The sequence below is a fragment of the Bufo gargarizans genome, chromosome 11 (genome assembly GCF_014858855.1).
Source record: "Bufo gargarizans isolate SCDJY-AF-19 chromosome 11, ASM1485885v1, whole genome shotgun sequence".
Taxonomy (NCBI): domain Eukaryota; kingdom Metazoa; phylum Chordata; class Amphibia; order Anura; family Bufonidae; genus Bufo; species Bufo gargarizans.
This window is the reverse complement of record NC_058090.1, coordinates 40,901,508-40,919,252: the sequence shown is the minus strand read 5'-3', so window position 1 is coordinate 40,919,252 and position 17,745 is coordinate 40,901,508. Positions and strand designations below refer to the sequence as shown.

Here is a 17,745-nt window from a genome sequence, read left to right as displayed (position 1 = left end):
CCCCAACCCCCATATGGAGGGGAGTTGATTCCTAAACACAAGAGGGGGATGTGCAGGTAATAGCAAAATACAGATGGGAGGGGTTCTTTTTGAGAGCACATTCCAGTACATGGTGTAGAGGAGGGGCTGACAAAAGAAGACCCAGGATTACTTTTTAAAGTTACAACAGATGTGGTGGGGGAAGGGATGCCACATGGCAACTTCTTTGTTCTCTGAATGATTCAAAATCCTCCATCTTGCAATAAGAAATGCTGCCCATTTCTCCAACTTACTTCAATTTCTCTCAGTCACTTCCATAGACACTTTTCACCATAACTCAGCTTGCACCAGCCTATTATAATCCTTCAACCAACGTCTCTTTTCCTTCAATACACTTATCCACAAACTTTCATTTAATCTACCGGTTTCTGGCATCTCAATTGCACACATGAACGATTTTAACTTCATAACTGCAACTTTAGTTTCGATATGCAGCCTCTAGGGGGAACTCTTACACAATACTACGTATTTCCGGATAATACCGGAAATCGCTGCTACTTAGTATGACGGAATGCTTTCAACTTTTATTCCTAACTGAAACTTTTCCTTTCTTTCTTTCATCAACTGAGCTGCTGTTAACATCTCCTCACTATATCCTGTAACATTAGAATTACCCATCATTGTAGGGCACCAACTTAACAATATCTGCTTATCAAACCCGCAAACTTAAGCGTAGTTGCACAAAGCTCAAACGGTATCCGATTACTATAAGTAATCGCCACCGAACCCACTAACTTAAGTGCAGTTGCACAAAGCTCAAATGATATAATAGTATTGAACTCACAATTTCTCTTGTGCAGGGCACCAACTTAATAACCTCCAATTGCTTATTACTACTATGCAATTGGTGTTAATCCTACACACTCATGAGGACCCCTGGTCACTACTCATGAGTCTTCAAACACTCTCGTCAGAGCATTGGTCCAAGACTCTCTTATCAGAACTTGGCTGGGATCCAATTCTACGTCACAGGATATCCGACTCAGCTGTCTAACAACTTCCGTTTAGTTTCAGCATGTTCCACCACACAAAGAAGGAATACTCAAACGGGTTCTTACGGACAGATCAGCTATAATTTGAACCCTTATATCGCAATAACACCAATTCAACTCTTAAGAACCCACAAAAGCGGAAGTTTCAGAGGAGATTCGTAAGAAATAAAGCTTTCTTACCTTGCTAGCGTATGATCTCGTCTGATGGTTCCGTTTAAGTTGCTCTCGTGACGTTTGAATCGGAAGTTACGCAAGCTGTCTGCCCCACGTTGGGCGCCAATTTGTCAGCGCAATTCATGCGCTTTCCTTCTTCTTTGTGTGGTGCCAAATCAATTAGAAGTATTAGTATGTGCATGCCATACAGCTTATAATGAGACCAGACACACTAGGTGGTTTCATGAAAGCATCTTCTCTCTTCCCTGAGTCATGGTACAAGAGACGCGCCCCTTTATTCACATTACATTGACTTAAATAGCAGACATGACATCACAAAAGGGGTGTTCCTTAAGAAGAGACTATTGGCTCCTTAACCTGATAGGAGTGGTTTCAGCAACTACAACTGTGTTCATAGGTATATTTGGAAACTGTAATGTAATCCCCTCTTCCCCTACCTTATTTACCTTAAACAAAAGAATGCACACATGGCTCAAACATCTGGCTTTCGGCCATCTTGTGGACAAAAATGTGTACTACAAAATAATGTTTCAAACCAGATGCACGACTCTCACACAAACGACATAATCGCCCTCACCAAGGGAGAAGCAAACGGAGGTGGCACATAAACCGCCACTAATACCACCTGGACCCCATCAATCTTACACACAATACAGACAAACCTGCCCTCACCATCCACACATTGCTGCACATGTTCATACCTGATACTCTTATGCACTAAAACACTCACCCCCCTGGAATGCGAAGAGTGCGTCGCATGAACCACTTGGCCCACCCAATTCTTGCTCAGCCAATGTACAGTATCCCTAGTCAAGTGCGTTTCTTGCAAGCAAAGAACGGCTGGCTGAAAGCGCCCCAAATAGTGAAAAATACTCTGCCGTTTTTTCCCATCCGCCATACCTCTCACATTCCAGCTCAACACTTTAATCCCCCGTGTCATGGTGAAACATACCAACATATCTGAGTCTCACTCCCCACTCACACCCCATCCACTCACACACACCTCCCTTCATCATACTCCTATCGGTCTTTCTACTCCTACCCCAACCCCCCCCCACCCCCCCCCCCTCCCCATCCAATAACAGGTTACTGTACCCGGGGATCTCAGTCCCCCCTCCAACACCCTCCCTCCCTAACACAGGGCATACAGATCGCCCCCAAACCTATTATACTTATAACATATTACAACTCCTTTTCTTGAGTAGAGAATCCTCCCCACTACAGAGAAAAACATCTAACATTTCGAAACCGCCTACTCCCTCCTCAGGATCTACCATACGGTAGCATTGCATAACACACTTCATAACTGGTGCAACATCATAGCAACCTTAAAGTGCAAACACATGGTATTAATAAGCATAAGAACCATATCTCAGCTGTCTTCAAGTGTCCAGGGCCCCACTCCTCAATTGCCGCTCGTGGACGTCCAGCCACTGCGCCGCTTCCTCCGGATCCTCAAAAAATCTGGTGGATCCCAAAGCCACCACACGCAATTTAGCAGGGAACAGCATAGCATACTGGACTTGTAATCCTCTCAGCCTCCTCTTTACATCCATAAATCTACTTCTTCTCCGCTGCACCTCATTCGAGTAATCAGGAAATATGGACACTTTAGCTCCATTCAGGACCATCTCCACATTATCCCTAGACTGCCGCAGGATAGTGTCCCGGTCCTTAAAGTGCAGAATCTTCGCCAACATCGGGCGGGGGGGCCTGCCGGGCGGCAGCGGCCGCATGGGCACCCTGTGCGCCCGTTCTACCGCATACAGGGAAGAAAGGCCTTTCTCATGAAATAGCTGATACAACCACTTTTCCACGAACTCCGTGGCATTGTCCCCCTCCGCCTTTTCTGGCATTCCCACAATCCGCAGGTTACTTCTTCTGGACCTGTTCTCCAGATCGTCCGTTTTGGCGTATAAAGCAGCTATGTCCTTAGCATTCATTTTCGCCGCCATTTGCAACGGCTGAACAGCATCTTCAATTGTGGACACCCTTTTCTCTAATTCAGAGGTACGCTCAGAAATCTTATGCAGGTCATGCCTAATTATAGACACATCTGATCTCAGGCTGCCAACTTGCACTGTGAGCACTTTCAGGGTACTGTTACAGCTAGCCACAGCAGCCATGATATCTTTCAGGGTGGGCTCCTCAGTAGCTGCAGCCTTAGGGCCTACTGTATTTTTCACTGCGCCTGCAGGAGTGAGCGGCGGCCAGTTCACCGCATCCAGGGCCTCACCATCAAGGGAACCGTCCTCCTGATCAGACGAGGTATGTATGTCCACCTCCTGTCCCTCAGCCCAATCGCCCACTCTGCCATCAGCACGAGCATACTTGCTCAGTTTCGCCGCCACACTCTGACTCATCGTCATCTGCGCCGGCTCCTCTCCTCCATCGGCGCCATCTTGGCCCGCATCCAGCCTGTCAGACCTCGGCGCTTTGCTTGACTTCCGCGGCATAACGGGGCACTCACAATCACCGCTGCACTCTCCGGTCTCTGTCTCTCCACCAGGGTACACCAGGAAAGCAATTAGCAGGGTGCTACCATATATTTACTCAGGATATCGGCAGGAGCTGTGAGCGGTGCGTCCTACTCCATGCGCTCTCAGGCCACGCCCCTCCTGCCCTCATCCCTTTGATATAGCCTGTGACTGCCCTCATCCCTTTGATATAGCCTGTGGCTGCCCTCTCCCCTTTCATATAGCCCGTGACTGCCCTCTCCTTTGATATAGCCTGTGGCTGCCCTCTCCCCTTTCATATAGCCCGTGACTGCCCTCTCCCCTTTGATATAGCCTGTGACTGCCCTCTCCCCTTTGATATAGCCCGTGACTGCCCTCATCCCTTTCATATAGCCCGTGACTGCCCTCTCCCCTTTGATATAGCCTGTGACTGCCCTCTCCCCTTTGATATAACCCGTGACTTCGCTCTCCCCTTTGATATAGCCTGTGGCTGCCCTCTCCCCTTTCATATAGCCTGTGTCTGCCCTCATCCCTTTCATATAGCCTGTGGCTGCCCTCTCCCCTTTCATATAGCCTGTGGCTGCCCTCATCCCTTTCATATAGCCCGTGACTGCCCTCTCCCCTTTGATATAGCCTGTGACTGCCCTCTCCCCTTTGATATAACCCGTGACTTCGCTCTCCCCTTTGATATAGCCTGTGGCTGCCCTCTCCCCTTTCATATAGCCTGTGACTGCCCTCATCCCTTTCATATAGCCTGTGGCTGCCCTCTCCCCTTTCATATAGCCTGTGGCTGCCCTCTCCCCTTTCATATAGCCTGTGGCTGCCCTCTCCCCTTTCATATAGCCTGTGGCTGCCCTCTCCCCTTTCATATAGCCTGTGACTGCCCTCATCCCTTTGATATAGCCTGTGGCTGCCCTCTCCCCTTTCATATAGCCCGTGACTGCCCTCTCCCCTTTGATATAGCCTGTGACTGCCCTCTCCCCTTTCATATAGCCTGTGGCTGCCCTCTCCCCTTTCATATAGCCCGTGACTGCCCTCTCCCCTTTGATATAGCCTGTGGCTGCCCTCTCCCCTTTCATATAGCCTGTGGCTGCCCTCTCCCCTTTCATATAGCCTGTGGCTGCCCTCTCCCCTTTCATATAGCCTGTGACTGCCCTCTCCCCTTTGATATAGCCTGTGACTGCCCTCTCCCCTTTCATATAGCCTGTGGCTGCCCTCTCCCCTTTCATATAGCCTGTGACTGCCCTCATCCCTTTGATATAGCCTGTGGCTGCCCTCTCCCCTTTCATATAGCCCGTGACTGCCCTCTCCCCTTTCATATAGCCTGTGACTGCCCTCTCCCCTTTGATATAACCTGTCACTGCCCTCTCCCCTTTCATATAACCCGTAACTTCCCTCTCCCCTTTGATATAGCCCGTGACTGCCCTCTCCCCTTTGATATAGCCTGTGGCTGCCCTCACCCCTTTGATATAGCCTGTGGCTGCCCTCTCCCCTTTCATATAGCCTGTGACTGCCCTCTCCCAAAGAACAGAACCTTATGGGGAATCCATTTGTAATCTCTGACATGGGCTCTGTGACTGCCCTCTCCCCTTTGATATAACCCGTGACTTCCCTCTCCCCTTTGATATAACCCGTGACTTCCCTCTCCCCTTTGATATAACCTGTGACTGCCCTCTCCCCTTTCATATAGCCTGTGACTGCCCTCTCCCCTTTCATATAGCCTGTGACTGCCCTCTCCCCTTTCATATAGCCTGTGACTGCCCTCTCCCCTTTCATATAGCCTGTGACTGCCCTCATCCCTTTGATATAGCCTGTGACTGCCCTCATCTGCCCACTAGGGCTGCCCACTAGGGCTTGTATGCCATTGAGATAGACTGGGCACGTAAAGAGAGTGGTCCTAGTCATAGTTGGTCCCATCCTATTTGATATATAACCTGTGACTGCCCTCTCCCCTTTCATATAGCCTGTGGCTGCCCTCTCCCCTTTGATATAACCTGTGACTGCCCTCTCCCCTTTCATATAGCCTGTGACTGCCCTCTCCCCTTTGATATAACCTGTCACTGCCCTCTCCCCTTTCATATAACCCGTAACTTCCCTCTCCCCTTTGATATAGCCCGTGACTGCCCTCTCCCCTTTCATATAGCCTGTGACTGCCCTCATCCCTTTGATATAGCCTGTGGCTGCCCTCTCCCCTTTCATATAGCCCGTGACTGCCCTCTCCCCTTTCATATAGCCAGTGACTGCCCTCTCCCCTTTGATATAGCCTGTGACTGCCCTCACCCCTTTGATATAGCCTGTGGCTGCCCTCTCCCCTTTCATATAGCCTGTGGCTGCCCTCTCCCCTTTCATATAGCCTGTGGCTGCCCTCTCCCCTTTGATATAGCCTGTGGCTGCCCTCTCCCCTTTCCTATTGCCTGTGGCTGCCCTCTCCCCTTTCATATAGCCTGTGACTGCCCTATCCCCTTTGATATTGCTTGTGGCTGCCCTCTCCCCTTTCATATAGCCTGTGGCTGCCCTCTCCCCTCTCATATAGCCTGTGGCTGCCCTCTCCCCTCTCATATAGCCTGTGGCTGCCCTCTCCCCTTTGATATAGCCTGTGGCTGCCCTCTCCCCTCTCATATAGCCTGTGGCTGCCCTCTCCCCTCTCATATAGCCTGTGACTGCCCTATCCCCTTTGATATTGCTTGTGGCTGCCCTCTCCCCTTTCATATAGCGTGTGGCTGCCCTCTCCCCTCTCATATAGCCTGTGGCTGCCCTCTCCCAAAGAACAGAACCTTATGGGGAATCCATTTGTAATCTCTGACATGGGCTCTGTGGCTGCCCTCTCCCCTCTCATATAGCCTGTGGCTGCCCTCTCCCCATTGATATAGCCTGTGACTGCCCTCTCCCCTTTCATATAACCTGTGGCTGCCCTCTCCCCTTTCATATAGCCTGTGACTGCCCTCTCCCCTTTCATATAACCTGTGGCTGCCCTCTCCCCTTTCATATAACCTGTGGCTGCCCTCTCCCCTTTCATATAACCTGTGGCTGCCCTCTCCCCTTTCATATAGCCTGTGGCTGCCCTCTCCCCTTTGATTTAGCCTGTGGCTGCCCTCTCCCCTTTGATATAGCCCTTGACTGCCCCCTCCCAAAGAACATAACCTTATGGGGAATCCATTTGTAATCTCTGACATGGGCTCTGCAACTGCCTTGTACTTCACTGAGTGCGCCCACCTGGTGGTATCTCATTGCTCTTAATCTGGAGACCTCGGATATGGAAAGGATTGCTTATTTATGGGCATCTTGCTTGTATAGGCTGCCTACTTGTGGATGAGATATATAGGAAACATTCAGTTGAGGACTATGGATTTATCATGAATTAACCTGCTTATTCATCATGCACGTTAACAATATAGAGTACTGCATGCGCCGTTATCTTTACATCAGAGTCTATTGTTGATCTGCTGTTATGGTTGTAGCACTGGGGAGGTGGTATATATTGGCTTGAACATTAAGCAAAGCAGAGGACTTTGTGATACCGCAGCATATCTGCAGTAGAATAATATACTATTAGGGTCCATTCACATGTCCGCAAAATGGGTCCGCATCCGTTGCGCAATTTTGCGGAATGGGTGCAGACCCATTCATTTTCAATGGGGCCGGAATGTGCTGTCCGCATCCGTGCTTCCGTTTCTGCCCAAAAAATAGAACATGTCCTATTCTTGTCCGCAATTACGGACAAGATTAGGCATTTTCTATTATAGTGCTGGTGATGTGTGGTCCGCAAATTGCAGAATGCATATTGCCGGTGTCCGTGTTTTGCGGATCCGCAAAACGCTTACTGACATGTGAATGGACCCTTACTAGAAGGAATTGCGACAGTAATCGTTTTAATACTTTCTGCATGTTGGTTACAACAGTTTCTTACCGAATCATAAGTGGCAAATTTCTGAAGGGTAACATAGCAGCCTCCTTCACCAGCCGACCCTAGGACAGGTGTTGGCTGCTTGGCTATCGCAGGACCTGTGGATTTGTAGTTACCATTGTGGAACATATATTCAGAAAACTTGGACATTTAAAATCGTTTAGTGTCGGATCCCCATCAGATTTATTACACATAGGACTAACTTAGCTGCCAGCATTGCTGCTTTAAGACTGGGAGATTTTTCTCTCAGCATTTAACATATATATATTTTTTTTTCATTTTTATCCCAGGTACCTGTGAAATTAATTGGGCCAGAGAATATTGTGGATGGAGATCGGACATTAATATTGGGCCTTATCTGGATCATAATTCTTCGTTTCCAGATATATTCCATCACGTTGGATAAGGTAAATATCATATAAAGATGTCAGTGACATGAGTGCAATATGTTATATATATTGAATATGAGTTCAGTACGAGTAGTATTCTTATCCAAAATACTTCCGATCCCATCAGTGTATTTACTCGCTGCAATTATTGGGGGATGTATGATGTCTTACCTACAGAATTCATGAACCACATTGTGTAGAAAAATAGGCCTGGGTTTGCTAATCGTAAAGATGGCCGTCTAGACCTGCACCAGATTTAGCACAGGGGCTCAGGCTGGGTGATACATCTGGTGCAGGGATAGTCGCTTTTCACTGACTCTATACTGACCATTGGTAGGCTTAGGCCTCATGCACACGACCGTTGTTTTATTCCGTGTCCGTTGTGCAGTTTTTCGTCATTTTCTGCGGACCCATTGACTTTCAATGGGTCCGTTGAAAACGCGGCTAGTGCACCGTTTGCCATCCGCGTCCGTGATCCGTGGTTCCAGTCCGTCAAAAAAATATAACCTGTCCTATTATTTTCGTGGAAAACGGTTCGCTGACCCAGTCAAGTCAATAGAACCGCTAAAAAACAAGATTGTCATCCGCGTCTGTTTTTTTCCTATCATTTGCATGGCAAACCTGTCTTAGCCTTTTTTTTACATTCCTTTATGTCTGGTGGTCCTCCAAAAATAAAGGAAGACACACGGAAACCGATCACGGAACAACGGAACCCCGTTTTACGGCCCGATAAAAGCAACTGTCGTGTGCATGAGGCCTTACTTTGAGACTAATTTTACGGTAGAATTGCACCATAATGTGGTTTTAAGCTCCGCTCATTTCCATATGAAGTCCTACATACTTTCAGCTGAGCCTCACCCTTTTCTGGCATATCTCGAAAATAGTCCAGAAACCCTAGATGCGCCAACTTTTGCACAACTTTTCTTTTAAAGAGATTTTCAGAGCAGACACATTAGTAAATCTGAGCCCTAGTCTTTGTTGTTAGTAGTGATTAGTGATGAGCGAAGCGAGTTTCGGATGCTCCATCCGAAGTTGCTTCGTTCAAAACTTTGGAATAATTTCCACTTTAAAAATCAATTACCAAAGTTATTCAACAAAGTCACGCACGACTTCGCGGATAACTAACTTCGGCTCATTGGAGCCCATACATTCTAATACTGTACGGAGAAGAATCTCCGTACAGTATTATTCTAGCTTTTTGAACAAAGCGACTTCGGATGAAGCGTCCCAAGCTTGCTTCGCTCAACATTAGTAGTGATGTACGAGTATGAGAATTTCCCTGAATAAAACATGCATCACAGAGCACCGCTCGATCATGTCGTGAATTATGATGGGAATCTGAACCTCGGGGGTTTTATTCCCTTATCATCCAGTAACCGTTATTGTCAACAAAAGAGCATCTCATTATGTCTAGTTGTGAAGCAGAATCTGCAGTATGTGTAGAGGGCGTATGGGTGGGTGGACATGGCCAGTGCAACGCTTGTATATAAGTCACAGCCAGAGTTGTGTTAGCAAGGGCATAATTCTCCCTTCCCATTAAAAACACATGCACACAGCTATTGGAGGTGTATGGACTGTCCGGGTTCTAGATATTGATGACCTATCCGGATCCCATTGCTTTGAAGTAACCTGGCATGGCCACTACACAGTGGATGCCCTGTGCTTCTGGCTATGTCCTCTGCGTTAGTTCCCGCACTGGCTCAGAGTAGTTGGGGTGCCTGGTGTTGGACCCCCACCGATCTGATAATCATGGCAAAACACGGACACCGGCCATGTGCGTTCCGCATTTTGCGGACCGCACATGGCCGTCACTATAATAGAAATGCCTTATCTTGTCCGTGTCTGCGGACAAGAATACGACATGTTCTATTTTTTTGCGGGGCCGTGGAACGGAAGTGCGGATGCAGACAGCACACTGTGTGCTCTCCGCATCTTTTCCGGCCCCATTGAAAATGAATTGCGGAACAGATGCAGACCCATTTTGTGGATGTGTGACAAAGGATACATCATCAACATCGAGAACCTGGACATCCCCTATAAGGCAAATAAGAAACGCATTGTGCAATAATTATTCATTTGTTCATCTGTTTTGTCATTTTGACAGGATGAGTTTGGTGCCAGTGCCGCTAAGGCATCTGCCAAAGAAGCTCTTCTTATATGGTGCCAAATTAAAACTGCCCCCTACTCAAATGTAGATGTGCAGGACTTCTCAAGGAGCTGGCGGGACGGACTTGCGTTCAATGCTCTCATCCATGCTCACAGGTATTTACTATACACATGGCATAGTCCACAAAACTGCTTTACAGCATATATGAAAACGTAAAAAGTCTCTGGCCGGTGTTACGTCATTAAGCTAAAAAGTTTTATTCCTCTACATTTTTGAAGGTGAAGTTTTTTGCTGATCCCTGGTCCAGGCAGTGTGATTCAACTGTAAATGACTGTATACTAAATCTTTTCTAAGCTGTCAGACAGATTTTATACCTTACTATATGTGACACAGAGCAATGTATGTACATAAGACATTGTTCTGTGTAGACCTTAAAGGGGTTGTCCAGGATAGAAGGACATGGCTGCTTTATTCCAAAAATAGCTCCACACCTGGGTTGTGTCTGGTATTACAGCTCCGCTCCAGTGAAGTGAATGGTGCTGAGCTTTAATACCATACAAAACCCGAGGACAGGTCTGGAGCGGTTTTTGGACTCCTGGATAATGCCTTTTTGAAGATTATCCAAGTTAAATAAAAACCCCGGCAGCAACAGTAAATGTGATGAAATAACAAAAAAAAAGTCATACTTACCACTTTTCTCCCCTGCCACTTCCAGCATCGTGCTCCGGTCCTGCATCACTGGTGTGATCTTCATGGCTGCAGCGGTGATGTCCCTTGCACACCTTGTAGCCAATCATTGGCCTCCGTAGTGTGCATCACTTGACTGCTGAGGCCAGTTATTGGCTGCAGTGGTGACATGATGTGCACGGGACGTCACTGTTATTTTATCACTTTTACTGTTGCTGCAGAGGTTCATATCAATCCCTCTTAGGGCTCATGTACACGAACCTATTTTCTTTCCGTGTCCGTTCAGTTTTTTTTTGCAGACCATATGCAGAACCATTCACTTCAATGGGTCCGCCCAAAAAATCGGAAGTTACTCCGTGTGCATTCCGTTTCCGTATGTCCATATATTTCCGTTCTACCAAAAAATAGAACATGTCCTATTTTTGTCCGCATTACGGACAAGGATAGGACTGTTCTATGAAGGGCCATTCCGCAAAATATGGAATGCACACGGACGTCATCCATATTTTTTAGGGATCAGTTTTTTGCGGACCGCAAAATACATACGGTCGTGTGCATGATCCCTTAGTCTCAGACAGAAAAGTGTTTTTATTTTATTTTTATTTTATTTTTATTTTTTCCATCACTGCTGCCATCATCAGCACATCTGAGGCAGTGTTACTTTACTCAAACTCACAGTCAGTGATTGGTCAGTGATTTTCATCACACAGTCAGTGATTGGTCAGTGATTGTGAGCCAATCACATGGGGGTCTAAACAAAGAGCAAGTGCAGATCTTTCCATTATACCTTATCTCTGTGTAGCCTCCACTTCTGGTTTTGGTTAATAACCACTGACCCATACACTGACGTGTGAGTAAGGCCTTACGTACATGTATTGTGGGTTGGCCGAATAATGGGACCTCATACCACTTTCTGTATCTTCCTGTTTACTGTAATGCAGTGTGACGGCTTGTTAGTGTATAACCTAATTATTTTATGGTCACGTCCTTTGCTTTGTTCCGTCCCTACAGGCCTGATCTCATTGACTACCACACTCTCAAAGCAACACAACCCTTGCACAATTTGAACAATGCCTTCAATGTGGCAGATACGAAGCTAGGCATATCCAGGCTGCTGGATGCTGAAGATGTTGTCATCCCACAACCAGACGAGAAGTCCATAATGACATATGTGTCTCTGTATTACCATTACTTCTCCAAGATGAAACAAGGGCAAACAGTTCAAAAAAGGATCGGCAATGTGAGTTATACCCCATTATATAATGTCACAACAACCGGCGATTTCTACAGTCAAGTTGGCCAGCAGATGCTTGATTATTCTCTTCGAGATAGCAGTTTGGAAGTGGCATGTAGAAGAATGCTGGGGAAGATTTCACGTGTCTGTAGGACCCTTCTAATTCCCCTCTGATTCGGTCCTGGTGATACAATTAGGGTATCTCTGTGCAGTCAGCTGTACAGTATGCTCCAGGGGAAAAATTGTTCTTATTTGTTCCACAAAAAAATAACATAAATTACATAGTAATTTGTAAGTATACCCCCCACCCTTCCAAAAAAAAAAAACATTGAAAAAAATGCAATATCCCCTGCATAATAAAACAAGGGGTTAAGAAAAGCGTATCTATAAAAACTAGTTAAAAAAATAGTGCATGCGTTGCTTATAAGAGCTGATGAGATGCCCGCCGTCATTGCAGGTGGTGCAGGGTTGGCTGCTATGGGCAACTCTTATGTTTTTGTTTCCAGTGTTCGGCATAGATGAGGCGCCGCATGTTTCTACATGATCTAAAACATCTGCATTATGTCAGTAGCAGCTACCATATCCGAGAATTACATTTTCCACTGTCACAAAAGGTTTTCTATAAACTGTCCAGCAATAACATTTTAGCCATGTTAAGGCAGGCTTGTTTTTGTTCTTTTGCATAATGCATTTTCCAAGCCACACTTAACTTCTAGTTATGTGCATAATAAAGGCATAAAGGAGCTCTGTAATACATACTGACATAATACTGCTCTGTACCACCTGAACAGTAAGCAGCATGCATATAATGTTAATCTTTAGACATGATTGTCGTGGTGTGCTTTTTGGAGCCAAAACTAGGAGTGGATCCCTTTATGATCCACACTTGGTTCTGGCTTCAAAAACGCCATCATTTCAATCATCTCTAACGATTAACATTATATACCTGTTGTTACACTTTAAACAGTGGCACTTTGCAACTTGCCGCCCCCCAGGGCCGATCGTGTCCTAGGTTTATAGGAATTGCCGAGTGGTGTGGTGCAGCCCTAATAGTTTCTGTGTGTGTCACGCTGCTCCTACCTGGATACCGTCGATCCCCAGGGATGGACTCCGGAGAGGGGGAGTTGTAGGAGGTGGAGAATAAGTTGAGTCCAGACTTAGTGAAAGTTCAACAGCGTTACTTGAGTAAGCTTGCATCCAGACAATAAGTAGTCCTTCTCTTGAGTACAGCAGGTTTTAGGGTAAACTGGCAGGCAAACTTGAACACCTTGCTTTATCTTTCTCTGCTGAGCTAGACTCAGGCTTCCGTCTGGTAGATGGACTTTGGGACTGTTCTGGTAGCTTTTGAGTGGGGTGCCTTTGGCTGTTGACCCCTTCCTGATACTCTGTCTGTATCTGTAAGCAGTCATGGTGCTCCATGAGCTGCTTCCCTCTAGGGACTCCTGCTGGAGGAGGGGAGGCTACTTCCCTCACTGCGCCATTTTGACTCGTCTGCTTCCAACTCTAGACTCCACTCTCACTAACTGTAGCTTCCTGCAACCCCTCTCTTGCTAGGAGGCAGGACTAGTCCACTTCTGCCCAAAAGGTGGAGAATGGAATGGTAAGTTCCATTCTATCTAAAAATATCTCTCTGCCAGATACACTGCCACCTGCTGGATAACCCGGCACATTACATGAACATAAGTGGTTTCATAGCAATATTATGAATGAACAATGGAAGAGGACCTGGAATAAATACACAGATGACATTATTGTTAGCCTATTAGAGACAGTAGCAGGTTGTAGGATGGTAGTGCCACTCTGGGCCACTACACTTGGACTTTCCTGTGCCGTTTTGTACATACAATTGGTGTGTGATGTGAATAGATTTCTTCAGTGTGTAACAGTTTGAGAAACATTGTTTCCCATTATCCATCAATATGCCCCATGTCCTCATTATACATAAAATGTTTACTTCTTCCCTTAATTGTCACTTTGTATATGGGAAATTGGAATGTATTATTTTAGCATATGACACACTGTGGCAGATTTTTTCAGTGTGTCACAGCAAAGCCTTGCCTTTAAGGCCCCTTTTAGACAAGCGAGTTCCACATTCCGGCAGTGTGAGTATGCGGCAGTTCCCGTCCTGACCTCCCAGCACTGCCGGGGGTCACATAGCATTATATCGATTTATGATGCTATGTAACCCTTAGACCACTTTCACAAGAGCGAGTTTTCCACGCGGGTGCAATGCGTGATGCAAACGCATTGCGTCCGCACGGAATCCGGACCCATTAATTTCAATGGGTCTGTCTACATGAGCGTTGTTTTTCACGCATCATAGAAGTGAATAGGGCTGTGTGAAAAATGCATCACATCCGCAAGCAAGTTTTTGACTGATGGTTGCTAAGAGATGTTTGTAAACATTCAGTTTTTTATCACGCACGTGAAAAACGCATCAATGCGCATTTCACCTGCGTGATAAGAACTGAACGCAATCTCAGACAAAACTGACTGCAGTTGCTTGCAAAATGGTGCAAGTTTTCCTGAACGCACCCAGACCTAATCCGGATAGTTTGTGTGCAAGGGGCCTTACAGTTCTGGAATGTCATGCTGTCAGTGTTATCCAATACATTCCACAACTGTAAGGGGTACATAGCATCCTACATCAAAATACTGCTATGCGACCCCCATCAGTGCTGGGAGGTCAGGACGGATGCTCCTGCTGACACACGCTGTCAGTCCAATGCGTAGTACTCGTTCGTGTGAAACCAGCCAAAGACTTTTTAAAACCATTTTGGGTGAATTAAGCCATATATACAGCTGCTTATGCAGCGAGCCGAACCGCAGGAGAAAACACATGAGGCTCACGATGGGCCGATGGGGGTAGTAGTTGTTTGTACTCACAGTTAGTAGAGCCTCCCTGGTCCGGCAGTGCAGTGGATGGGAAGACAGCACTAAATCCTCCGGGGCACTCTCGATTGCAGGGAACACCAGCCAGATGGAAGTTGAGGAGCCCTTGATGGTATAGGTGTTTAAGGTGCTTTGGCGGCTGGGCCCCTGTGTTCGTGACGCCAACACCGTAAGGTGCAAATGCTGAGTGTAGTAGTAGTAATGAAGAGTCAGTTGTTGTAATACAATTCAAACATTTAGCTTGAATCAATAGTCTCAAGGCAGATGTTACAGTCCATCAATAAAGTGCATTCATAAGTGGAATATAATTTAACTTATTTCTAAGTCATCACTTATCAGGTTTAGGCAATTGTCAGTTGAGGAGTTTTCTCTTTAGGGTTGACACTTTACAGGCAAGACTTCTTATAATAGTTCTAAGCTTAATCTTAAGCACTCTGGTACTAAATATGCTGTTTTCTACTTATCTTGAGCTATACAATAAGGGCGTTCTCCCTCGTGGCAAGGCATCAGTCTTCTGCTACATTATATTGCAGGGATGCTCTCCTGAAGTAATTAGGTTTTTAGGTTTCCACTATATCCAGGTAGGCTTCTAGTGAATAAGGACAATTCTGCACACTATGTCCATTCGTGTCCCGGCACTTGGAAAGTTGCTGTCAGGCACTTGTGCTGATGAGGTCCATATAACAGCTGTAACCCTCACTAGGCTTCATATTTAGACGTAGACTCACTGTCTGGTGCTTGGTTGCTGTGGTTGTCTTCTCCAGGCTTGATCAGGGCCCAGAGGAAAGGAAAACAGCTACATGTTGATTTAGGCCTGTTTCTCTCCTCCATGAACTTGCTTCTCCTCTCACTCACTAAATACTTCACTTCAACCAATTTTATTAACACACCCCAAGCTATATATATTGTGGTGCCCAAGGGTTGAATGGGTGGAATGACATTGCCAGCCTGATAATAGGAATACCATACATTAGATAAATACATAGATAAGCAGATGTTTAAAGTGTTCCATTTACACACATATGTGGGACTCTGCACTTATTGCTCACAATCACATATATGTCATATATATTGCTTGAAAAATGTCCCAGCAAGTGGACTGGAAGTTGCACAGGTGACATCATTCTTTCACCATATGGAGGTACCGTGGAATTTCTTATATATGGCAGCAGGAGAGACAGCGTTCTCTGATAAAACATCAGTGATGGTGTAATGACTCAAGTCTCTCATATGTACTTTTCATTGCATACTTTTCTATTTAACCGTGCTGCACCCTGAGTCACTTCACACCTGATATTTAGGGTACCTATACACAGGTGCAGGTTTTTGTGGGTTTCTGCACCAAAAACCTCATGTGTTTTCTTGCCGTTTTTGTGCGGATTTGATGCGGTTTTGCCACAGATCTCACCCTTCTATGGAATCCATTGCACCAAAAAAAAAGCAAATTGTACATGAAATTTGTCAAATCTCATACACTTCGCTGTTACTGTATTATGTGCGGTTTCGCACAAAAATCCATTCGGGGGGCGGGGGGGGGGGGGGGGCTTGAGTGCGTAATCCGCAATGTGTGCACATGGCCTTATAGGCAAGAAACAAGCTCTGTCCTTTCCTAAGAAACGGCATAGCTCCCTGTAAAGAGTAAAGAGACGTCATCTTACCTTCACTGAAATGAGCTTCTCTAATCCCTCCTAATAGGATTGCAAGCAGAGAAAACGTGTCTATAAAATATATAAAGTCTTACATACATATAGCTATAGATAATGTCACCGTTACCTACTGCCAAAACGGACGTTTGATTTATAAAACACAGACCTAGGATTTATAGAACATTACTTTACCAAAGGAAAAATCCCTGTCCCTTTAAAAGGTCGGGATAATGACAATCCCCCGTGGGTTATTATGGGCTAACCCTGTGACCTGGTTATTGAGAAACTACTAGACCACCTGCTGGTGGAGCATCCGTAACGTGGGCTGCTTTCGGCTATGCCAATGCACTTGTTAGGATCCTTCAGCAGCACCTGGCTGCGATGGCAGAATATCAATGGAGCCATAATGATGCAGGGGCACGCTGTGCCCTCTCTTGCCCTAGAGGTGGGTAATCATTTTCTATAAAACTTTATACACACAGCTAGTGTCGAGCAAACTTGTGTTTTAAGTTTGGCGTCTAAAGTTCGAGTTCGGGTTATCGAAGAATCGTGTTATGGATTCCGCTACCACGGACCATAACGGAATTTAGAATCCATAACGCGATTCTTTGATAACCCGAACTTTAGACGCCAAACTTAAAACACAAGTTCGCTCAACACTACACACAGCCAAGTTTTTCATCCATGCATTAACCAAGTCTTTTTTGCGGACAGCACACTGACCCATTTATTTTTACGGGGCTGTTCACACTGGATCAAGTTTTGGTCCATTTTGTGGACAAGAATAGCCTTTTCCATTAACGGGAATGAAACCCCCCCCACAAATTGCATATGGAAGATATCTGTATATTGCAGATCCGTTATTCGAGGACTGATATACAGACAAAGTCAAGTGCATGAGGCTTAAAAGAGACATTTTAGACACTGAATGTGAGATATGTTATACTGTACACATTACATAGATGCTCAGAAACAGCCAAAAAGCTAATATTAAAATATTTCTATATATCAAAAAGAGGGTAGGTTTCACATTTTTGTTCATATCTGGTCTTGGCGTCTGGATTTTTCTTGTTTTACATGTCTATTGTCCACATAGAAGATTGCTGTGGATGAATGCTTGAAATGGAGGTACTGTATGGTTGTGACCCATCCATAGAGGTTGTGTGATGTGGATACAAGATCCTCTTTTTCTGCACACCCGGTCCCAACACTGTTTAACTAGGGG

At 45.8% G+C, this 17,745-nt stretch overlaps 1 protein-coding gene across 1 annotated transcript in view; it reads left to right on the top strand.

Moving 5' to 3' along the window:
* SPTBN5 (spectrin beta, non-erythrocytic 5) overlaps window positions 1-17,745 on the top strand; it is a 250,075-nt gene that overhangs the window by 19,358 nt on the left and 212,972 nt on the right. The window contains 3 exon segments of the mRNA XM_044271814.1: window positions 7,856-7,972; window positions 10,059-10,216; window positions 11,760-11,988. Of these exon segments, the coding sequence (XP_044127749.1) occupies window positions 7,856-7,972; window positions 10,059-10,216; window positions 11,760-11,988 (504 nt within the window).